This window comes from Lepisosteus platostomus, chromosome 9, assembly GCF_059453375.1.
Source record: "Lepisosteus platostomus isolate fLepPlt1 chromosome 9, fLepPlt1.hap1, whole genome shotgun sequence".
NCBI classification, from domain to species: domain Eukaryota; kingdom Metazoa; phylum Chordata; class Actinopteri; order Semionotiformes; family Lepisosteidae; genus Lepisosteus; species Lepisosteus platostomus.
The window spans coordinates 31,349,994-31,374,249 of record NC_142619.1 but is presented as its reverse complement, the minus strand read 5'-3'; the positions used below and the strand labels follow the sequence as shown (position 1 = coordinate 31,374,249).

The following is a 24,256-nucleotide window of genomic DNA, read 5'->3' as shown; positions in this document are numbered from 1 at the left end:
CTGATTAATCATAACAGCCTAAAAAATGCACAGGATACTTTCATTATAATTCATTATAAGACAATGACCCATGAAAGGTCTACATACACATACCTAATATTTATTATAGCAACCATACGTTTTAGAAGTTGTTAGTCATGACAGTTTTAGTCCCAAAACAATCATGATAGTTCACTTTATTAGCTGGGGCACAGATAACAGCTTTAGCAAGGCTGGCCAACCTGAGTCCAGCAGGATCTTATAGGCCATCCAGAAATGATCAGGTCTTCAAAACGTGGCAACATTTCAGGAATGATCAGTAGTGATCATTGAGAGATAAAGTGGGCTGGTCTTTATTCTAAATTATCTCTGACCCCCCTTAACTGAACTAAGCACCTCCTTATGTGAGAAAATAGCCACTATATATAATTGTATAGCTTTAGTCCAGTTTTATATTCTCCAAATTGGTGACATGAAATATAAAACTGATTTAGTTTTGACTATACATGTACCTAGTAGAGGTTTTTGAAACTTCTACACTCCTTCCCAGTATTCTAAAGGCTCTGGGATTCTTTGAAACCCCAGAACAAAACTGCATTGGAAATAAGATGCACTTGTGCCAGCAGGCTGGAAACACCTCTTCCCTGTCTGGTGGACATTCTGTTCAACGCTGCTTAAATTAAACCATATGTTATTTCTTGTCTTTTCTGATATTTAATAATTCTGTTTTTTATTATAGTCTGTTATCTGATATAAACATGCTAAGTCATATTAGTATCATTGTGAATATCGTTTTAAAAGCTTTTATTTAACAAGACAGAGCAATTGCAAACAAAATTAATTTACAGTGACAACCTGGAGAGCACCCATTGATACACATTTAAGTGGATTATTTCACTCAAGGGTACAACAACAGTGTGTCACCTGGAATAAACCCATAACCTTCTAATCTGGAGTACTAAGTGCTACTCCACACTGCTGTCCTACACACAATAACCCATAACTCCCCCTTAATATACTCACCTACTCCCCTGCTGGTTTTTATTCCACCTGAGCACTCAAATACATGAACGCAAATAATCTTAATAATAGGTTTATTTGTTAACGCTTTGTTCTGAGTTCCTAAATGAGAACTTGCTTTTGTGCTTCATAACTGAAGATATCCAAACTTCAAGTAGAAAACAAACACCTGCAAAAGTTCCAACGAAGCACCTCGTTAGTTGGTTCAGTGAGGGGTTAGTTAAACATCTATTTTCAACAAAGCACTTATCCCTTAGCCTATACTGCAAGTATATAGTGCAAAACACAACTGCTCCAACATCCAGTGAGACAGCAGTCCATCAGAGTCACTGGAAGAGTTACTGCTTATACTATTATAGTCAGGCCTTATCAGCGTGTGGTGGTTCCTAAGGGAGGAAACCAGTGAGCCATTCATAACCTCACATCATTACAGTGACAAACCTGCTAACTCCAAACAGATACCCCTTAGGCTAGAATCAGAAAATCCCCCAATATAACCTTTATTGACATTTAAGAAACTGATTACAGTAATGTTGTGACTTTTAATCTACTTGCACCCAACGCTCTTGATGATAACTCATAGTGAAACCAGGAGTTTTATCTACTCAGGGGATTTTATTTTTGATCGGTTAACATTTTAAAAGGTAGTGATAAATCATATACTGCACTTCGATAGTTTAATATTGTTTTTTTCCCAAACAGACATAAATGTAGCAGCGCGTTTAGCCTTGCCTTTCAATACAATGTGTCTCAACCAATAACGGGGCTGTTTAAAACTACATTTGTAGGAAGAGACAAGTAATCCGCAAAAAAATGCTTTCAACGTCTCGGGGCTCTAGTCCCCGGTATTGCGCCTGCCTTTCAACAACATGCACCAGCACCGAGAAAGAATCTCTTCCTGTGGTCGTGACCCAGAGCAAGGTTTGCGTCTCTGATTTCCGTCCGCATTGAGCCGACACGCAGCACAAAACCATTCAACGCCGTTCACAGTGCTCACCGTGTAAAGCCCAGATTGTTACGGATTCAGCTTGCTTTGAGTCAATAAAAAGGGACGATGAAATAAAACCATCAGAAAGGTAATTTATGGTTTCCGTTTTGATTCATTTGAAACCGTTCTAGGAGCGTAAGGCCGCCTTTAAAACTTTGCTTCAGTGTTTTTTCCCCCTTTCCTGCACTGGCACAGGATAGGCGTGCTGATGTACTTGCCGTGCGGGAGACCAGAGCCGATCGGACTGGGCTGTGCTGGATGAGACAGTTCGCAGTTCACGTTGTTAAATACAATGTGTAGTTTCATCACGGGATCTAACATTTTGTTTAAAAAAAAACTAAGAGCGCATGCGACATGTTCATCTAAATTGCTTTTAAGAGTCGTTTACATCACAACCTCATCATATGAAAAGTTGCGAGGAGTGGCGATACTTGTATTTGGTCAAATACCGTAGAGATTGTTAGTTAAACAAGCAACAAAGTACCTGTGTGCCACCAGGATCAATTTGTGATTGCCTGTGAAACATATGTAATCGAATTGTTTGTTTCATGAGAGCTTAGGTCTGAAAGAGCTTGATTTTTAACTAGGTTAGCAATGTGTATCACATGTTCATATGCTCGGAAACGTGTTTGTAGAACTATGAATTACTCCAGAAAAGCAGAAAGTTTGCTTATTTATTGAACTAGGACTTTTCAGCCATTTTCAGAAATACTTTTTTAAAAAGGGTATCCAGTTTAGCCAGAATTAGATAGAAGTTTGTAATTGTTTTAAATAATACGTTGATGAACTGTATTGTAAAATGTTAGTTTAAAAACTTCCGGAGAGTAGATCATAGCCAGTTACATTGCGTGACAGGATGGTTTAATTTTCACAGTTGAAATATGGTGAAAACCTCACATCTTTTTCTGGGGACCCCAAGAACAGTCTTTGAAGACCCATACATTCCCGGCACCCTGCTTGAATGCCACTGTATGAGGCTGAATATATAGAACGTTTGGATGCTCTTGTATTTTAAATAACATTTAAAACAAGTAGCAATAAAATTCAATTCTCTTGCTGTTTTATTTGTAACATACATGCAGTAACATAGATAAGTATTAAATCATGTTATCAGGTACTGTAGTTCAGCATGCAAAATATGTCATTTCTAATCTGACACAATGTTGTTTAAAAAAATCCCAATGTTTTTTTTTACTATTCCATGGTATGTAGCAGAGATCTCTGTGGACTTGAACAGTATTTTATAAAGTGTGGATTTAAATGCTGAATATTTTGGACTAATAGCTTAATTGTGAAGATGTTTCCTTTGCTGCATTTTTAATGAATTTGTTAAATTAAGGTTTAGTGATCAGATACACAGGTCCCTGTGTGGTTTGGAGAGAAAACCTTTAATATTTTAAAGCTGGTAGCTCTTGCAGTGTGTCCACTACTCTTCTTGTCACTGTGCGTTTCTGCTGAGGTAAGCTGTGTCATTGTTCATGCAAATACCATCTTTCATGCTCGTGTGCCTTTTGTTCGCAGATGTGTGTGTCCCACATGCGGGGAGAAGGGAGCAAACCTAAAGTGGAAAATAGGTACCCAGTAGATCTGTCGCTATAATGGATGAGCAAGCTCTTTTGGGGCTGAACGCAAATGCAGATGCCAGCTATAGACAGAGGGTAAGGAAAGTACCCAGGCTAGAATACTTGTGTACTATGATTCTGCAAAAAAAGTTAGTGTTCATTGTATTGGCAAAACACGTTTTTTAGAATGTGAGTAAAGGAAGATAACTTTGCAAAATAATTCATTAGGAGCTGACAGTATACTGAAAAATTAAATGATTAAAATCAAATATTTGTTTTTGTTTGTATAAATTAAGCAGGTGTGATTGCACGTTAATGGCCATGTTGTTTTCTTGTTGCACCTGTTAACAGCAGCAACATTTGGGCCTTCTGTCCATTTTCCATTATCTACAGTCTGCAGAATTTTCCAGTGGCTTCAGAATTTCAATCTAAATCTTAATTTAGAGTGCTTCAGTGATACCCAAAGTCTTGCAGTGTCCGAATAAAATCAATATTAATAGTGGTGGCTTCTGAAGTGGTTCAGCAAATAAAGATGGATTTCCCCAACCGAAGCCATGAAGTCAGCAGCAGAATTGTGTGGAAAAGCCCCAGTCAAGCAAGTCGTTAAAAGTGAAGAAGCCAATTAGTCTTAAGTAAAGATTATAGTTGGAACAAATACCAAGGCCACACAGTTGCCCAGTAACAAAGCTGCGAATCATTGGTTTAAAACTAATGAAGTGAAAGAACGTAATGACTCTGATCTGCACTCTGAGTGACATGGTACAAATTTAATTTCATACAGTGAACTCCAGGCTAGGCTGATTTTTGTCTTAATTAGCTGAGTATTCAGTAACACAGACTGCCAGATAATATTCATTCAGGACTGCATGATCCCCTTTAAACTCTAGCTTTTTGCTTGGTTAATGAAAGTTTTTTTTTTTAAATAAAAACTAAAGACATCTTTTCTCATGCACTGTTCTTGATTAGGCTGCAATTGCAGGGCCAGTGTGTTGTAGTGGACACAGCCTTTGACTCTTGTCTTTGCTTTACTAATCTTGACGTTTATTTTTAAAAGAATAGTCATTACTAATTGTTTTTCATGTTGTGTTTGTGTGTGTTTAAGCAGTGTGATTACCCTGTGATTTTTTGTGATACCTTGTTCACGGTAAAGATTTCCAAGAATGTGAAGTCACATGAGCTTGTGACTCATAAATAGGAAGGAAGAATCGAAACCTTTGAAAAGACACCTAGGCTCTTGTAAGGTGATAGTTGTTAACTCAGGTAATGTACATAGACGAGAGCTGAACCAGCCGCTCCACGCAGTTTGGTGATTGACTGACTCTCTTCCAGGCCTCGGCTTATTTTGAACAGCTGAAACAGTCTCAAGATGCTTGGCAGGTGTGTGCCGAGGCCTTAGCCAAAGGGATTTACAGGTACGTTATGAGATAAACTGCTCTGCCCTTTTGGACAGAGTTAACAGCAGATTGTAATTTTTCTAATTGCTAAGTGACAAATTAATCCAAAACATGCTGACAGCTGTCCAGCGCTTTCAATTCCAAGGAATTTTCAAAGGAATTTCAATTCCTTTTGTTCCGTGCGATACGTAATCGGCATAACTCTTGTTGGAGTTGATGGTTGTGAGTTGTGGATGAGAGTTGCAGAGCCGCTATAGTACACACATCTTCAGTGATGAATTGGGGCTTTTGGTTATTTTGTGGGGCCTCCAATCCCTAAATCCTTATTATTAATTTTTTGTGATGACATGCTTAGGTTTTCCTTGCTTTGCACAACTGGGCATTTCACTGCAGCTATATGAATGAAATGTCTTGGTCAAGCATACAACAGCAGTGCCCAGGATTTGAACCCACGGCCTGCGAATTCTGAGTCCAGAGCCCTAATGTTTACTCCGCAGTGTTGCCTGTCCTCCTGCCTCAACTATCTTCTCAGGCATTACGCTTGTTTCTTTCTTTTGTATGGAATTGTCTTCTATGTGTTTGGCTTAAAAATGTATCAAATTAGGACTTGATCCTTTCCTTCAGCTGAAATTCAGATTTTCATGCCTTTGCTTTCATGTCATCCTCCTTCTTTTTGAACTTTGATGCCTTTCTTGTAGTTTCAACTGTGTGGAAGTTCTTGTAAGAGTGAGACATGTTTTTCCATTGTACCAAATCCTACTTTAATGTGCTGTTCTTTTTTTTTCCCTCAGCGATGACCACGTGAAGTTCTTCTGTTTTCAAGTGCTGGAACATCAGATCAAGTTCAGGTAGGATCACAAAATTTGACCTGTTTTTTTTTTCTTGGTGGTGCAGTTCTATGGTTTTAAGAAATGTTTGTGTTAACAGGACATTAAATATAATTTGTTTCACATCAATGGAGAAAAGTGGACAAATGTTTATACAAAAACATTATTCAAACATCTTGCACATTTTCCTTCTTAGATTCTGGTTGAGAAAAAAACAAGGCTAATTAAGTATGTTGCTGGTATCACTTCAGTGTAGTGGATATAAGAACATTTAGTTGATTTACGTGGCACTTTTCATCCAAATTGATTGAAGTGGGGGGGCATGGTGATGCAGTGGTTAGCATTACAATACTGCAGCCTTGGGTTCAGTTCCAGACCTGGGGTGCCATCTGTATGGACTTTGTAAGGTCTCCCTATCTTCACGTGAGTTTCCTTCACGTGCTCTGGCTTCCTTCCACAGTCCAAAAGCATACTGGTGGGTTAAATGGCCCCATTGTGAGTGCCTGCTGGTCTCTGTCTGTGGTGGACTGGTATCCTATCCAGGGTGTATCCTGCCTTGCGCCTGTTCCTGCCTGAATAGGCTCCAGCTCCCCAACAAATATAAGTGGGATCCAACTTCATCTGACTGAAGCGAAGCTCCTGCCTTATGCTCCAGCATCCTGGTGGAAGAGTGAGAAAACGCTTCACCAGTTGAATTAAGGTGGACAATTGAGATGAGATTGTGGAAGTCCAGGCTGAAATTTATCCAGGGTGCTGGGATTAACACCCCTAGTCTTACACACTGCTCTACAGACTCTTTTAAAGACCAAGTATATCGTTGTGATGTCAGTCATGATTTTGGTTTAACATCTCATCTGAAGGAGAGCACCTCTTGCAGAACAGTATCCCTGTTCACCATAATGGGGCATTGGTTTGCAAATTCTGGTCTCGAAGCAAGAGTGCCACCTACTGCTCCACCAACCCCATTTACAGCAGCAACCTGGTTTTCCTTGCAGGCAGGCCTCCCATCCCAGTACTGGCCAGGCTCAGCCCTGCTTAGCTTCTGAGATCTGATGAAATCAGGCTGCCAGTTTTTAAAGATGCTATCGTAACACAAGTTGAGCCATCTTAATTTTATTTAAAGTTTTTATAGACCACAGACAGCAGGCAATGAAATAAACATCACTTTATTTAGTAAATGTTCAGTGTTTGGTTGCGAAGGTGACACATTAATTTTAAGGTTGTCAGAAGCCTGGTTTTATCAGTGCAATAACGCACACGATGCAGGATGTTGATTTCTTTGTGTCTTGAGGTCTGTTTCCCTAATCCTGTTTTTTCCAGTATGCTGTGCTTCTGACTGTTCCGTTTCCCATATTTACACAGTGTAATGAGCTATATCTGTATACCTTTAAGTGACATTAAGCAAGTGTGAAAATCCATTTTATGTACACATTGGGCTTAGTTTGCACGTGAAAAATTTTAGACTGCTTCATCATCTTTGTTACTTGCTATTGATATACGTCAAGTAATTTAGATATTTGTGAAAAAACTTCAGCTACATTTGTGAGCCACCTTTTTAGCATTAGATATGTTTCAAAGCTTTGAATGTGATGCAAAAATCAGTGTTTTGTAAATAAGTCAATTCTTATTCCATTTCTGATGAAGGTTTCTGAAGTTATTTGTTTGATAATGCCTTTTTTTTAACATTTACATGATTGTATGAAAGTGATTTTATGAAATAAAGGACTGTCAATTAACGGTTGGTGTTTTTTTATTTCTAGATATGCTGTCCTTAGCGCTGCACAGCATCAGCTTATTAGAGAAACCCTAGTGAAATGGCTACAGTCCCAGGTAAGTTGTCTTGTGTCTTTGCACAGATCTGTGGTAGATTGAAATTTTGATAACTTGAAATAATGACTACTCCCATTTGTTTTTCTCTGTTACAAAGAACAGGAAGCTTTGATTTTTAGGAAAACTTTGCCAGGGCATAGTGACTGATAAATACCTAACTTATAAATAGATTTTTCTATACCAAATAAGAAAAAATATAAGCAAAGTGGTTAAAACATTATCTGTTGCTAGAGCTTAAATACCTTTTCCTTATAAGAGAAGGAATCTGCAACCCTTTTGTGTGGTAAAAAGTACAAAAATGTTTTTGTGCTCGCAAAATTCAAAAATTACTATAATGGGGGTTTGCTGAGATAAAGCTCTGTAATACCTGGGAGACCAGAGTCAACTCCCTGGGCCTCAGGAGGTGCTGCTAACTGGGTTGTTGTGGAGAAATGAAGCCTTGTGTATTCCTCAGCCCCAGGGAGCTCCACTGACCCTGTTTGTACACTCATGTCCCCAGGCATGGCCGCTGGCAGTGTCCCACGGGGTCGCTAAGGCTCTCTGCCGTACGTTTCAAGGGTCTTTCCCTTTGTTTATTCAACAGCATGTGTTCAAACTGAAGACTGTCGATTTTGTTTTCTCTAACCAAACCTTGTGAGTTGTTGACTATTCAGTCTCTCCTGACGCGCCATGTGTTTACTTCCTAGTGTTGGTAATCCATCATAAACTCCTGTCTGCTCTGGAAACTTTTTTTCTAGCTCATAAACGCCCAGCCTGAAAAGGTGTTCATCCGCAACAAGGCCGCCCAGGTGTTTGCCCTGATGTTTGTGACGGAGTATCTCACCAAGTGGCCCAAGTTCTTCTTTGACATCCTCACGGTTGTGGGCCTGAACCCTCGGGGGCTGGACTTGTACCTGAGGATGCTAATGGCGATCGACGAGGAAGTAGTGGACAGAGATATTGCTCATACTCCCGAGGTAACATTTTAAAGGACTTGCAAGGTTATGCAATTATTTATTCTAAAAAACCGGCCTGGGGTTCTTTCCCTTTCGTGCTGGTTAATGTCTGCATCCCATTTCCCACGTAGGACTTCAGTTTATTCCTCAGATCATTTATGGATGTGGAATTACTCTAGACAACTCTTTAATTCTGATTTATAACACTCTTAGTGAAACTGAATGGAGGATTTCAGCATATTTGCCTTGACTAATAAGTGTAGTGAACACTTTGGATAATTCTCTGAAGAACAGTTCTTTGGGGAAGATGAGTTTATTCTGAGTTCTTTGCAGGAGACCCGCAGAAACACTCTTATTAAAGACACCATGAGGGAGCAGTGCATTCCCAACCTGGTGGAGTCATGGTTCCAGATCCTGCAGACATATCAGCACACTAACTCCGAGCTGACCTGCCAGTGCCTGGAAGTAGTTGGTGCTTACGTTTCATGGATAGACCTCAGCCTCATTGCCAATGACAGGTATGGACGCCACTCCTTCCTGCGTTTGTATGCTTTTTGCGAACATTTTTGTTGCTTCCTGTGCAAGGCCTACCTAATTTTTCCCCATCGAGAATGACACCAGGAGATTCCATGTGTATTTTCTTCTTGTTTAATCACATCACCTGAAGAACTGGATATTTCATGGGTTTCTGTTGCTGTTGAGCAGTGACAGTGATGCAGGTCACCATTATAGCAATATCAGCAATACTGTTTCCACAACAACAATGAAGCCCTGAAAAATCGCTTATATGTAAGCAGTAGTGCTCCTTGGGATACATCTTAATTGAGCCTGTGCTAGAATTGCCCCTATTACAGCCTATTCCTACTCTAACTCCTTGCTTCGCAATACCTCCCCAGCGCTAAGCGAGGTATTGCTGTATGTCTCTTTAGAATCTGATTATGAGACCGTGTCCAGGAAGGCCTCTTGAAGCCTGTGTCTTTGAATTGCAGGTTTGTGAACATGCTGCTGGGCCATATGTCAGTGGAGGTGCTTCGAGAGGAGGCCTGCGACTGTCTGTTTGAGATAGTCAATAAGGGCATGGACCCTGTTGACAAGACCAAGCTGGTGGAATCTCTCTGTCAAGTTCTTCAGTCAGCTGGCTTCTTCAATATTGAACAAGTACGAGGTCGTTCTTTTCATAATGCAGTCAGTGACTGTCCCGCCCTTTGTGTTTTAATTCTACACAGGAAAGAAATGGTGGTCTTGGGAGTTAATGTTGAGTTTGGTTCCAAGTGTAAAACTTTTTTTTTTGTCGTGCTGGGACTCAAAAGGAGCCAGGCAAACCAGGACTTCATCATTGTACCCTTAGAGGCAGTTTTAATATTTGATCATATTGAACCTAAGTGGGAAGGACCAAGTAATGTGACTAAAAAACTAATCAAGACTGTTCAATTAACATGTCAAACATTTTCTCAGCATACGCTCATTTTTGATGAAATGTAGCAAAAAATAATATTTTGTGTTTAAAGTTGCACCCTGACTTGTCTGGTAAATTGGGGATAATGTGTTTGGCCCCACTAAATCTGCTAGTCGTCAGCTTGACTGTACAGTGATTCATTTAAAACATACAATTGAACATTTAACTTCTTTAGCAGTTTGGTGTAAATGGCACTTTACTGATAAAGAGTGATCAGTGTTTGTGTGATTCAAGATTTTGTATTACGATCATATTACAATGTAACTTACAGTTACCAATGACCAAGGTTCGCATTTGCGACTGGTGCTCTATTCAAGATATTGTTTTTCGCAAGACTTTCACTCCGAGCTGGCCTCTGGGGTACAGCTAGGGATGTTAACCTGCACTTGTTTTGGCAGGAAAAAAGTGAGTCGGTGAGATGTTCATCTGTGGGCCACGCAAGTGGTCACTGCGTCGCTGACAGCTTTTTTTGCAGAGAAGTAACATCTTTGGCTGTGCCACATGTGAACCACGCTGGAGTGAAATAAAAACAGAGGTCAAAAACACAGCTCTTTAGAGTTTGACCTTTTGCAGGAGGAAGACGTGGACTTTTTGGCCAAATTCTCCAAACTGGTCAATGGAATGGGGCAGTCACTTATTGTTAGCTGGACGAAGCTTGTGAAAACCGGAGACATAAAGAACGCCCAGGACACTCTCCAAGCCTTGGAGGCCAAGTTTCCCCTGATGCTGCAGTTACTCATTCACGAAGACGATGACATCTCCTCCAACATTGTGGGTTTCTGTTACGACTACCTGCACATTTTGAAACAGGTGGGCCCTTCTAGAACCTCTGGGTTACAGTTACATTACTGCAACTGACAGAGCAAACGTCAAAATTCGATCGCATTTTCTCACAGTTTATTCAGCAAATGGACTGTTTTTAAAATGGTATTGATGAGGAAGATTACAGGGGAGAGATTTGACCTTTGAGTGTCCATAAAAAAAATTCCCTCAGGGAACAATAAAAATCTTATCTTTTCTATTCGTTCGATTTAATTTGGCAAAAAAGTTTACAAAACTATTAGTTATGTTACTAAGTACTTGCATGCCATATTTCTAACACTTTTGATGGACATTTTTTCTTTCATAAGAATGAAAAAGGGTGTGCTTAGATGACTTTTTAATAATTACGCCTTCCTGTGGATTCATTATACATTTTCACAGTGGAGTTGCTTTGGCTAAAAATGTCAGAAATAATAGTAATACAAGAGCTGTCTATGAGCAAAATTTTCTAGACTGAATTTTGTAAATGCATGAAAACCTTCTTGTGAAGTATTCATTTCAGTATAATTTGATCTAAAACGTTTAATTAAAAATAAAAAGACAATTAGTGTTATCTGTAATTATCTGCATATTAAATGCATTTTCTTCTTAGATTCATGTTTTCAGTAAAATTTGTATAACTGAACCATGGGCAGTAATTGAACCAACACTGTTGTGTGACCTAAATTTGATGACTTCTATTAATTTCTTTTCTTCTTGATGTAGCTACCACTTCTGACGGACCAGCAGAAAGCCAGTGTTGAGGTAAGGTGTGTCTAATTATAGAGGGAATTCATTGTACTGTCCTGCATTGTTAATGCATTGTCTGTACTTCAACAGATTTCTTACTTTCAAACCTCTGTATTCTAAAGCATAGCTGTAAAGTTAGAATATTAAGTGTTTTTGAAATTGGAGTGAATAAAATAGGTGTAAGCTAGAAAATACTAAATGATTCTCTTTGAGGTTTGCTTGTTAGGGATTTCTTAACATGTCGAGTATTGTGTTTTAGCAGTTGAAATCTTTTGGATGCATTTTTCACAAGTATAATTATTTCAACAGGCTATCATGCTTGCTGTCATGAAGAAACTGACCTATGATGATGAATATAATTTTGAAAATGAGGTAACCTATTTAGCCATGTTTTTAAATTTGAGTGTTTTCTATTTGTATTCTAAATATTTTCCTTTATGGACTGTTGCCCTGGTGCTCTTCAAAACAAACTCCACCTTGTGAGCCTAACCAGGTTGGAAACACGAGATACTTTAGATGATCCAACAAGAGCCTTGCTTTAATCAACTTGGAGAAACATTGTCCAGTACCTGTTTCAGCAGAGGCTGAAAGCTGGACATTACAGGTTACTCTTACGAATTTAATGGAGGGGGGGGGGGAGCATGGCAGATGAATTGGGATCTGCTTAACATATGAAAGCATACAGTTCTGCTTGCGAATTATATATTTGAATAAAATTCTTAGAACTCTACAAAGTCCCAAGTGAGTTAGGGAACATTGTAATCCGCACAGTAGTAGGCTGTCAAATGGTTCCTTTCTATCGGAGTGGTGCATAGTGACATCAGAGCTGTATGTCACTGATTCTCCTTTCTCAGTAAATTCACACTTTACACCAATGCCGGAGCTTGTGCTAGATTTAGAACACTGTCACTTGACTGTGTGATTATGTTGTGTAAAGGGTGGAGATGGGCTCAGACAGTGCTTCATAGCCTTCTGTCCTGTGGTGACACACTCCTACTCTTAGTGTAGGAAAAGGGGCAGAGGTCAGTTGAATATAGTTATGGTGGGTTTATTACTGGTTAATGAGTTCCCTGAGTGCCGAACTGTTGAAAGGCCTGTTTAATTTTGTTTTTCAAAATTGTATTCCTATTTTGATTTTAAATAATACGGTGCTGAGATATAGGGATAATTGTGTTGGGTTTAAAGAGCTCCAGGGTGTTTAGATGTTTTTTAGGAAAATATTTTGAAAAATGTAGGTTGTGCTTTGAAAGCGCAAATTTATTTTGAGTTTAGTAATGAGTAGTGATATGAATTCAACGTTTAATCTCTGAGATGTTAAAACATGAAGTTCCCATGAACATATTATACATAAGATACTGCTTCTTAGTTCCTTTTAAGAGTTTGTGATAGGCTGTCTTCCTTGCCCCTGCGGATAGTTTCCTGTGAAAGACGGGGCTGATGTTGTGCTTTCCCTCTCTCTGTGGGCCTTCAGGGGGAAGACGAGGCAATGTTTGTGGAGTACAGGAAGCAGCTGAAACTGCTGCTGGACAGACTGGCCCAGGTGTCGCCTGAGCTGCTTCTCGAGGCTGTCCGGCGAGTCTTCAACACTACGATGCAGTACGTTCTGTAAGATCGCTGAAATGGGATGCTTAGTCAAGTCAAGGTGTACACCCGTTCATGGAAAACCTATCCAGTACAATACTTTAATTCAGCTTTGCTCCAGAAGTGTACCTCCTTTGGAATGTTTTTGTGAAAACTACTCACACCGCACTTTATCCAGTTCCCAGTTCTAATTTTGTCTTTTGTCAGCTGACTCACTGGTGTCTAAAGCCATAGCAAATTTCAACAACTCTGCCTTCTGCACATTGAAAAAGGTTGAAGTTCCCACACTGAATTCTCTCACTTTCAATTCAAGAAGCTTTATTGGCATGACCAATGAAAAAATTAGTGCTGCCAAAGCATATACAATTAACATAAGATCTGCCAACATTTACAATATAGACACATCATTATACATTTACATACAAACATATGGAGCATTATTGAGAGACAGCCTCACTGTTCTTTATACTGGGCTACCAGTTCAACCGAGTCCCCCCCCCCCCCTTTCCTAGTACGACTGGGAGTTGTTTGATTCTGGCAGGTGTGGGAATTCTAGGATTAGATTTGTAAATTTGGGGAAGAATGTTTACCTAATCCCAGAATATTTGTCACAGTGAATCTATTACACTCTCACTCTACTTTTCGCTTGTTACATTCATTTTATTGCTTTCATTGAATACGGTACATTTCCTCCCTTCTTTGTCTTTTTGAGTGAATGGATATGTTTTGTAGCAGTAATAAAGCTACTCAGAAACCACAATGCATCTGGCTAGAGAGCCGCCACTCAGCGAATCCAAAACTACAAGGATTTAGAGATATCGAATATTACCAGACCATGTCCAGGGATGTCCACCGGTTATTGAAGAAGGGATTGTAATAGCCAGATAACACACCAGTTACTGTAATGTGGCGGTCACTATTCCGAATCCTGGATGCCCTGACCCAGCACAGTGTTCGGCGTTGTCTCGCAGGAGCTGGCAAGGCACCCCTTTCATGGAAGTGGAGGTGGCCATACGGCTGCTGTATATGTTGGGGGAGGCCCTGCCCGCCTCCCATGGTGCACACTTCTCCGGCGACGTTGCGAAAGCCAGTGCATTGCAGGACATGATGAGAACGGTAAGTCTCCGCCGGCAGCACTTCACACCGAGAGCCGGCTGGCCTCCGTGCCGGACACACTCTCCCGTTCCAGCAACAGAAAGTCTTTTAACCGCTATATTCGTTCACAAGCTCACACCTAGCCGGAAGACTGGCAGGGAAGTGCACAGGCAGGGGAGGTGTGAAAATTGTCTTTAGAACTAAACGGCTTTTGCGTTGTGTATTTGCTGGCTTGGATTAAACTTCTGCTGAATTTTCCCATTTACCGTTTCCCACTGTCACTGCTTGTTCTGTCCTGCTTTGTTCTAGCTTGTCACGTGTGGAGTAAGTGAATACCAGCACACTTCTGTGACGCTGGAATTCTTTGAAACGGTGGTGCGCTATGACAAGTTTTTCACCGTGGAACCCCAGCACATTCCAAACGTATTGGTGAGTAGCTCGTGTCGCCTCAACACTGAAGGTTTGTTTTTCAGTTTACCACATTGCCACATTGAAGAACGAGAATCCGTTAAGCCCTCTCAAGAAGAAAATGGTGTAAATCTGTTAGAAGTTCATTGTAATGGTGTGTGGTTTCATACCGTAGCTAATTTTGTTTCCCTGAAAAGGGATTGTGAAGAAAGCAGGAGCAGCTACAATGTTGTAAATCACCTCTGACATACCGAGTGTTAAACAGTCTCTCTTCAGAGTATGGATTGCAGAGGAGCAAGTAAACGGTTTCGAATTATCTTGAGTTGCAATGTGCTGCAGTAAGCAGTTCATTCTCTTTAAGATGAAAACGTTTTTTTTTATTCTGACAAGGTACACACTTTTCCCTACCAATGATAGAAGGTTGACTTGCTTTTTCTTGCTCTTTCCTCTCAGATGGCGTTTTTAGACCATCGAGGCTTGAGGCACAGCAGCCCCAAAGTGAGAAGCAGGGTGTCCTATCTCTTCTCCAGATATGTGAAGTCTCTGAAGTACGTGTAGTGCGCAACGCTCAAGAACTGACATGCCAAGACACAGGCTGACAGTCCAAGTAACAGTGTTGACAGAAGGCAATGAAAGAAAGCAGTTTTGGGCCTGTCAGCATAATATCCGTCATATTTATAAACAAAATTGATTAAAACATAGAACACAATGTCCACAGCACTTAAACCTCCGAGTTTAATAACTGTATAAACAACAAACCAAAACTGATGCACATTTAATTCTTCTACATCCACCTTATTCATTTGATTTGTAGCTACTGTTTGTTCTGAAGTTAGTTAATTTTCTTCCCACTGCTGAAAAGGAAATAAATGGTAAAATCCCTCAAAACATGACATTTTGGTTTGGCGTTCAGTTTCAGAATGTGCATACTGAATCTTTCACCTCTCATTAAAGGACTAACACGGTTATATATCTTCCTTTAGCAAGCATATGAATGCCTTTATTGAGGACATCTTAAATAGGATGCAAGACCTCTTGGAACTCTCTCCCGCTGTAAGTATTTCCCCTTTTCTTGCTGTGTTGCCTGTAGTGGATCAGGCAAGATGAGTTACTTCGTTTTGGGCATTTCAGCAAAAAACTTGTTTTGAGCTTAGTTCCAAAGGGCAGGGTGTCTCTGCATTTGCTGGATGCACAAACGGCAAAGGCTCTGTAAAGCTGGTCTGGTCTGAACACCTCTTTGCCCACTAGCCTACAGTGCCTCTGCTGGTATTGCTTAATTTTCCTGAAAATGCACATTTTAAGATAAGCAAGTAAGTTGTCAGTTTCATCAAGTCAGGATAACTTGATGTATTATTTTTATGAGAACTAGTATTGCGTACAATACACACAGAGGTGCCACATTTGCACACTGTATGAGCTCATTTTCTCCTAATCTCCTGCTAATCAATCTCACGGAAGGAGGAAAGAAGACTCAGAAAATAAAGTGTGAGAGGAAAGCAAATTCCTCAGTGTTCATTGTGCTAAAAAGGATGGACATCCTATTAAATAATTATTAGGCAGATGGTGATACTCTCAGATGAGTCTCCTGACATATTTTGAAGACTGATTTCAGCAATCGACCATTTTTGTTTTTCCAGGAGAATGGCTTCCAGGCATTACTGACCAGCGATGACCAGCTGTTCATCTTTGAGGCAGCAGGGGTGCTGATTGTAAACAGCGAATACCCAGCTGAGCGCAAGCAGGTGTTGATGAAGAACCTGTTGACCCCACTGATGGAGAAATTCAAAATCCTGCTGGAGAAGCTGCTGATGGAGCAAGAGAATGAGGAGAGGCAAGCAGCCCTGGCAGACTGTTTGAACCACGCAGTGGGTTTTGCCAGGTAAGGACACCGTGTCGTTGAATACTACTGCGGGCACAAATGTGGAATTTTTGTTTCCGGATATTCATTTAACATCCAGATTTATTTCTTCACTTGTTCGTAAAACTGTCTTTATCCTAAGGAGAGAAATATTCAAGTAGAGCGAATACGTTGCTGCAATTTTTGCAGAATCAAAGGTTCACATAGAGTAGAAGTTCCTGTGTTCACATAAAACGGGTGGGTGTCAGCCTGCCAAGAGTCTCTCAACGTAACGGCAACTGCTGCAGGGCACTTGCAGGCCAGCAGTGAGGTCAAAGAGAGATGCCGAGCTCCTCCAGTCCTGATAACTGTCCAGTCAGGCACTGTTGTGGAGGTTGCTGTATGTCAAAATATACGCATGTAGAAGAAGCCTGCCTGCAGTTTCTCTTACTCTCCATATGGATACTGGAGTTGGTGCTGGAGAGAAGCCTTAAAACATGTGGCAAATGTAGCACACAGTGAAAATAGCCATTTACTGTGCAGTGTACTGTGTGTATATTTGTATACTGTGACTGTTGTGTGTCTGTGGTTACCTCACAGTGGGGAAGCATAAGAAGTGAGACAGTTTAAAAAAAAAACGATTTTCTTTTAGGTATTCTTCACAGACTTTGAGAGAAACCTGCTGTATGTCCCTGTGCTCCTCAGGTGCCCTTTTAATAAAGACCCTCCAGTACTTTGTTGCCATAACTAGTTCCATGGAATTTGGTTCACTGAGTTTATTCAATTAAAGACATACAATACAAATATAAAAAAGCTGGTAATAGACAGAATCCAACCCACACATTCACACACCACCATCCTAAACACACACCAGTAAGCATATAAACAAACTAATAAAAGGTGTGGGGGGCAGGGTAACACTTGAAAGATCTGGCGATTCCAAGTGGAAGAAAACCCCAGCTTTGCAAACCTGCCGTTGCAGCCGGACCAGCAAGGCCTTCAGCAACAAGCAGACGGTGAAGCAGTGTGGCTGCTCGGAGGTGTACCGCGAGTGTCTGCAGACCTTCGTGCCGGCGCTCAGCTGCCCCGTGCAGAAAGAGGTGCTGCGCGGCGGGGTCCGCACCTTCCTGCACAGGATGATCATCTGCCTGGAGGAGGAGGTGCTGCCTTTCATCCCCACGGCCTCCGAGCACATGCTCAAAGACTGCGAGGCCAAGGACCTCCAGGAGTTCATCCCGCTCATCAACCAGATCACCGCCAAGTTCAAGGTACGGGCCGCGTCCCGGCACAATGCAGCTGGGGCTGCCGCTAGAGACCCGCTCGCAGTTCACAGCTCAACATGGACCCAGTCACAGAAACTGTGGTCCGTATCGCTTTAGGCACTACCGTTCCATTCTCTGTTGTTAATGGAGAGCTGGAAAGAGATGGGAGCACTCCAATTATAGATAAATGCCTCGATTAGACGTGGTTCAACTGATGACAAGAAATGAAGGACACAGGGCTCTCAACTTAGATCAGCTAGAAAGCAAAGGAATTGAAGTGCGGTCAAAACACAGGCAAGACTGTATCTCCAACTACCACATCAAATGTGGTAAATGCACGTCTTGTGTTTGGCACAGCAAAAACCACGTCTTGTGAAATTGCACTCCAGGCACTCGGAGTAACAGGGCATGGGTTTAGGCTGTGCTTTTCACTGGCCTAAGGTCTAATGGGCAGAGATAGAGATCTGATGTGAAGTTGCTCCATAGTAGGTGTTTTTGAAGGTTTTTAGGGCAAACGTTGAGGCTGTGTAAAGGATTAAATGGGTGCGGCTGAGCTGACAACCCGTGGCGTAGTTCTGGCATGAACGCCAGAGGAGCCGCATGCGACTTTGACACAGTGCTCCCAATTAAAAGAGCAGGTATTAATGATGAGAGCTGTCGGGGAAGAGTGGCAGAGCGGAGTTTCTCATCTGGGGGGCCCTCTGGTGGTGACTAGCGGATTCGGGGAGGTGAATCTTTTTCGCCACTTTTGTCACTTCAGCTGGCTGGCCACTCGTATCTTTAAAATATCTTTAAAGCCTCTCCGTGGAGAAGCATTGTTTTCTCAAAGAAAATGTTCTTGCCTCAGTGAGGCTGCAGCCTGGGTTTCATAGTGAGAACCACGCTCGTTCTTCTCCCAGGCGCAGGTTTCCCCGTTCCTGCAGCAGGTGTTCATGCCCCTCGTCCAGGCGATATTCGAGGTGCTGGCTCGGCCGGCCGAGGAGAACGACCAGACGGCCGCTATGGAGAAGCAGATGCTGAGGAGGAGCTACTTCGCCTTCATACAGACGATTGCCAGCTGCGGGATGAACGAGGTCATGGGGAACCAGGGTAAGGAGAAGAACGGCGATGTCTCTGCGAGCTGCACGTGGCTTCTCCCAGACCGGAAACTTGAGACGCTGAAGCTGCTCCCCCTTCAACTGAGGAGCGGGAGACAGAGCTGCGCACATTCAGATATATTCAGCGGCGCGCTGGGTCTGCCCCCAGAAAAGCTGCTGAAAGTTTTCTATCCCTTTTTATAAGCTATAGCCTCATGATGTACGTGACAGGTGGGCTTGTTTCAGGCTCAGGTGGTTTTCATTCTGTTTTTTGAAGTTGATCCCTTCTTCTCTACCAACCTTGTGAGGAGCAAGCTTTTTACCTAGTTAGTTCCTACTTATGTACTTAAACAGACTTTTTGGCCCATTTCAAAGACTGATGCAGAGCTGCATAAATAACATATCCCAGTTATTATTCCACACATTCCACAGGACAATTAAACACACTATCACGTTGAATGTGTGACAGAATATCTGTCCCACCTATTGTTATTGTTCCCAGACCTTCAGACAAATAACAATATTTTATGAGAGTGTTCCATAGAATTTTGCCATAAATGATTTTACCAAATTGAAGGTTTGGGTTTGTCCGGCTTTCCACTCCCTCCTGCACAGCATGTTTCTCGAAAGCTCAGCACTCTGTTTCATCTCTCTCTGTTCTTCACAGGAGCTGAAAACATCGAGCGCGTCCTGTTCACCATCATTCAAGGAGCAGTGGACTTCCCGGACCCCGTTGCACAGAAAACCTGCTTCGTCATCTTGTCGAAGCTGGTGGAGCTTTGGGGCAAGTTGTGCTTTTTCAGGCTGGGATATTTAGTTGAATTTTACATTTGGAAAAAAAGGGTCAACGGTGAAAACAAATAGGAAGGATCACAAAGCTCAGAAAAGAACAGAACCAATCCCTTGTACATAAAATTAGTTTTTTTAGTAAGAGTACCTTATTAAGCTCTTAGTAGTATATGGCCTGCATGACTGTGACATCCCTATAGAAACCATTGTTTTTGCATCAGATGGGTAGTTACCATACCATTATGGGACAGGGTTATTTATATTGCATCTGTAAGAGATTCTGAGGGGGGAAAAAAGCTTAAAAGCTTAAGTCTATTTTAAATCAGAGATTCGTAATCTATTTTGCTTTAAGCGTGATAGGTTTTGGAAGTTATAACAGGTATAATAATTTCAAGCTGCAGAAGAGTAACCCTGCTGTTGCCTGAGTTAAAAAGTGTAACTAATAATGCCGATTGGATTTTTGTTTTTGTCATCGACAGGAGGGAAGGATGGGTTGGTGGGATTTGTGGATTTCATCTACAAGCACATTGTTCCTGCGTGCTTCCTGGCACCGATGAAGCCAACCTTCGATCTGTCCGACGCGCAAACCGTTTTGGTATGTTCAGTAGTTCTCTCGGGCACTCATACCTGTGTGCCAGCTTCTGCCTCGTTTGAAACTCAAATGTTATCAACCAGAATGTTGGTTAAACAAGGCAATTTTCTGGCTGATAACTGCAGAGTAGGTGACATTTCAGAGAAGTGGGAAAGCAGGGCGAAGCCTCGTCAGAAATACTGTTATATACGGTGTATAGCAATCTTCATCTTCTAAACGCATATTTAAGAATATCTCTCTTCTAAACAAACATTTATAGTGACATAAGCAATTGAACAGCGATTATAAACAATCTACTGAAATGTGAACTTTAACATGTTATATTTGCTTTCAGGCTTTGTCAGAATGTGCTTTGACACTGAAAATGATTCATCTCAAAAGGGTAAGATTCATTTTCTGTGAGTTTAGGTGGAGACTTGGTATTGTTTAAAATTCTGTCAAGGAATTGTCAAGTGACTTGTTTCCCTCATGGAATTGGACATAATCTTCAACTCAGGTCTTTAATGAAAGAAGCTATTTGTTTATATATTTTATGTAAACAAATGAAATACCAGCATTACCAGCTTTCAGCCTGATTCAGTCACATTAGAGAGCTAATCAAGGCTGGGCCTGCTCAGTACAGGGATAGGAGACCTCTGGGCTGCTCCTATAAGTGGTGTAGATGGAACGCTATGTGCTGTTCTTCCCTCTAGATCGCAATTTCTAAACAAACGCTCCAATATAGAGAATAGTGGGATTTTTGAGTTCCCTTCTTCTGGATGAGTTATTACTGATTATTAGTATAAAGATCTCATTTCACTGTTCATAAAAGTAGGGGTGTTAACCCCAACTGTCTGGCTAAATTCTTTTGTACAGTTTGGCTTTTTAAAATTTCCCTCTTAATTTAATTGGTGAAACAGTCTCTCGCTTCTCCACCCCTGCTGTAGAGACGCTGCAGCCATGTGTCACCCAGGTGGGACACTTCAGTGGTGGATGAAGTGGGTCCTCTTTTACATGTGAAGTGCTTTGTGGCTTTGGCAAGTAAAGTGCTGTACAAACTTTAACTTTTACTTTATTTTTAATTTACAGGGACCAGAATTTATTCAGTATCTACAGCAAGAATATCTCCCTTCACTACAAGTAGCCCCTGAGATCATACAGGTAATGATCTTGTTAACAATGGTACTTTTTCATAAATGTTTTCTATGTACTAATGAATGTGAAATAAGCATCGCATTTTGTTTAATTTAGAAAACAAATCCTAGTTACATCCAGTGAGTGTATCAGCAGTTATTGTTCACCGTTGTCAGCAGGCAGTTTGCAGATGTGGTTAAACATCTTGTCACACAAGCTTAGTCCATGATATAAAAGGAATGCAGGCCTTTCATCCATGGTCATATGTTTTTTGTGAACTAAGCAAGCCTGTAGTGTAAACAGCAAGAACAAGCTATCCACGTTCAGCTAATCACGAACAGTAGTGGTTTATCCACGTGAGGGAGTGGATGATTCTCCCAGAATCCCAGAATGCACACCCGATTCATCTGAGTCCAGTCTATCACAGAGCAATTTGGGAAAACAACAGTGTCAAAGAGCCAGCTAAAGGCATGTTGTTGGAAATTGGGAGGATACGAGAGCACATGGAAAAGCCCCACAAGAGGACACATTTTGACTAGAATTCCAAGTGTGGAGTTGAACTCGAAACCTTGGAGCTGTTAGCCTGCACTGCTCATCACCGCTTTGTTTCAAACACATGCGTTAGGGAGTGCATGATTAAAAACTCCCACCTCCGACTTGCTTTCTGCTAGTCTTCAAGAATTATCTACGTTTCCAAAACTGGAACTTCCCAGTCTAGACAACCTTTTTACACTGTCTTACTGAATATCTTTAAATTAATGTACATTCATTTTTGAGCATGAAGCGTGTAGCAAATATAATACTAGTTATACAATTACAGGAAATAAGGATTTTTGCTTCTCTCAAATTGCATTCTTTTTCTTATGCATTAAGATGTCTGCAGCTCTAATATCTTATTCTTTCCTTCTAGGAATTTTGTCAAGTGCTTCAACATCCTGATTCGAAAGTGTTTAAGAATTATGTAAAGGTAATCACCCCATTAGTTTTAGGAAAACAGACAAAATAAACCCACTGTAAGTGATGTGCTCTTCAGAGTTAATTCTCTAGCGTACAATTCAGAGAGATGCCCTGAGATTGAGTCCACAGCTGTTGAAGTATTAAAGCTAAATATTCTGGTTCTTCCTCCTTTAGTGCTTTCTGTTAGACCTTGGTAGTTCTGATAAGACAACAGAATTGTCCATGATGGGTGTGTTTTTGAAAGAGCACAATCAAAGCCTTGTTTGGTAAAATGTTTGCACCACGGGTAATATATTCTTTGTGGCAGGGTTCTTGGAGACCCGCCCAGAAAATAGTGAAAAACGATATAGCTTGTATTTATTGTCAATAATTCATGAATAATTCTAATTCTTGTTCTGACCTCAGAAGCAGATACAGTGCCAAATAATATATTGATAATGTTCCATATCCTTACCATATTGTACCAACGTTTTAAAAGAATCATGGTGCATTTTTTTGCTAGATACCAACATCTTATTTTAACCTTACTTTATTAAGCATTTTGAGATTGCACCATGAAAAGGCATCTGTAATACATCAATGACCAGCAACGTGCAGAGGAGGTGGAGCTGCAGGAGACAGGAGGACTAATGTCTTTCAATTCTCTTTCCTCATTCACAGGTGTTCTTTCAACGGGCCAGACTTTAAAGTGGAGGCTTACAGAGTGAGACCCAGAGAATCGCTGAAGGGAGGGAAAGAATGGGTTAACGGTGCCATGTTAAAAACCGGAGTCTTAGCATAGGAGCTGCTTCTGCACTTAACCGTTTGCATAATTAAACCCAGCCTTTCTGTCTGAAGTGGAACCGGTGCAGACAAGGCAAGACTGCATTGGGCAGGGTGCTGTCCCTTATAGGCCAAGGCCTGCCCGACCCCCCCCCGCTGTCACAGCGACAGAGTCGACAGGCTTGGTATTAAATTCCATTTACCTCATGAGAATGGAACTGTAAAAACTATTAACGATACTAAAAGAAGAAAAAACATCCAATGGTTAAGTCAAGTAACTTAATCCAAATCAAAGCATATACATATAAAAAGAACATTTGAACATTTAAAGGTTCATTTTATGTTTAAGACTGATGAATATTAAATGAAATTAATAGATTGGCTTAAGCTAAGACTTTAGACCTCTTGGAATTGTTTTGCAGGCGTGTACATTATAAGGGAAGGAGAAAGAGGTCTACTTTATTTTGTTTATAAGATAACTTGATTTTATGTACTGAAATGGAGACTTTTTGTTAAAGAGTTTAGTAATGATAAATTAAGCTATAACTGCTTATAGCTGTGGCTTATTGTGTGTTGCCTTACATGTGTAACTGTTGTGTTATCCGCCCAGTAACGTGCATGTCCTGATCACAGTGCATATTGTCAGGTGACACTGAGAAATGAACTTATCCTTTTCTGAAACCTTAGGTAATTACTGGTAAATTATCTGAATTTATTTTGGCTGAATAAACCAATAGAGACTTGTCTGTGGCATTATGTATGCTGTTATATATCTTCACGTTGTAAGGATAATGAAATGTATTCTACAGAGATTCCACTTTGGGTTCCCAACTGTATGTGGAGATTGCTTTTTGGAGATTGCCCCTGTGATGTTTTCCTCTGTACAGAATGAAAAACCACCAACATGTAATCGACACTTCTACCAGTGCATCTTTTGACAAAGCCAACATGCAGAGGAACTGGTCTGAGTTTGGAGCTGCAATGCATAAAATGCCATGTTGTGAGAGATTTAATGATCATTATTTAGTGCTATTATTGAATTGTCAGAGGGTGAGGTATCTGCAGGTATAGAAGCATCACTTGTGAGATATTGTGGCAACTGCAGAAATGGGCATTTCAACTACATTGGATAATTCCTAAGCAGGCCATTTTTTTAAGTTTGGGTCAGTCTGAAAGTATTAATCACAGGGCATTCTAGCAGAAAAGACTGAAAAACAGCTGCTGGTGCTGTTTTTGCATGAG

The 24,256-nt window shown here is 40.9% G+C and overlaps 1 protein-coding gene across 2 annotated transcripts; it reads left to right on the top strand.

Annotated features, from left to right (window-relative positions):
* The first annotated feature begins 1,912 nt into the window (after positions 1–1,912).
* On the top strand, positions 1,913–23,758 carry xpot (exportin, tRNA (nuclear export receptor for tRNAs)). Of its 2 annotated transcripts, none has more exons than XM_088644709.1 (25): positions 1,913–2,075; positions 3,509–3,645; positions 4,879–4,961; positions 5,735–5,791; positions 7,531–7,600; positions 8,338–8,556; positions 8,869–9,053; positions 9,525–9,693; positions 10,565–10,801; positions 11,519–11,557; positions 11,852–11,914; positions 13,014–13,138; positions 14,095–14,239; positions 14,528–14,647; positions 15,080–15,174; positions 15,610–15,679; positions 16,264–16,505; positions 17,446–17,731; positions 18,625–18,814; positions 19,469–19,585; positions 20,070–20,185; positions 20,517–20,564; positions 21,251–21,322; positions 22,206–22,262; positions 22,913–23,758. In XM_088644709.1, exons 2-25 carry the CDS (start codon positions 3,586–3,588, stop codon positions 22,937–22,939), a joined length of 2,892 nt encoding a protein of 963 aa, XP_088500835.1. In that variant the 5' UTR covers positions 1,913–2,075; positions 3,509–3,585; the 3' UTR covers positions 22,940–23,758. The 2 variants fall into 2 exon arrangements, with proteins under 2 accessions (XP_088500835.1, XP_088500834.1); XM_088644708.1 differs by having other exon boundaries at positions 13,014–13,147.
* The last annotated feature ends 498 nt before the right edge of the window (positions 23,759–24,256 follow it).

What these genes read in the sequence shown, in the direction of transcription:
- xpot (XM_088644708.1), top strand. Translation starts at nt 3,586, where the DNA reads ATGGATGAGCAAGCTCTTTTGGGGCTGAACGCAAATGCAGATGCCAGC. An exon ending in ACTACGATGCAGTACGTTCT is followed by an intron (nt 13,148 to 14,094) that starts GTAAGATCGCTG and finishes GTTGTCTCGCAG; the next exon opens with GAGCTGGCAAGGCACCCCTT. An exon ending in AAATGATTCATCTCAAAAGG is followed by an intron (nt 20,565 to 21,250) that starts GTAAGATTCATT and finishes TTTAATTTACAG; the next exon opens with GGACCAGAATTTATTCAGTA.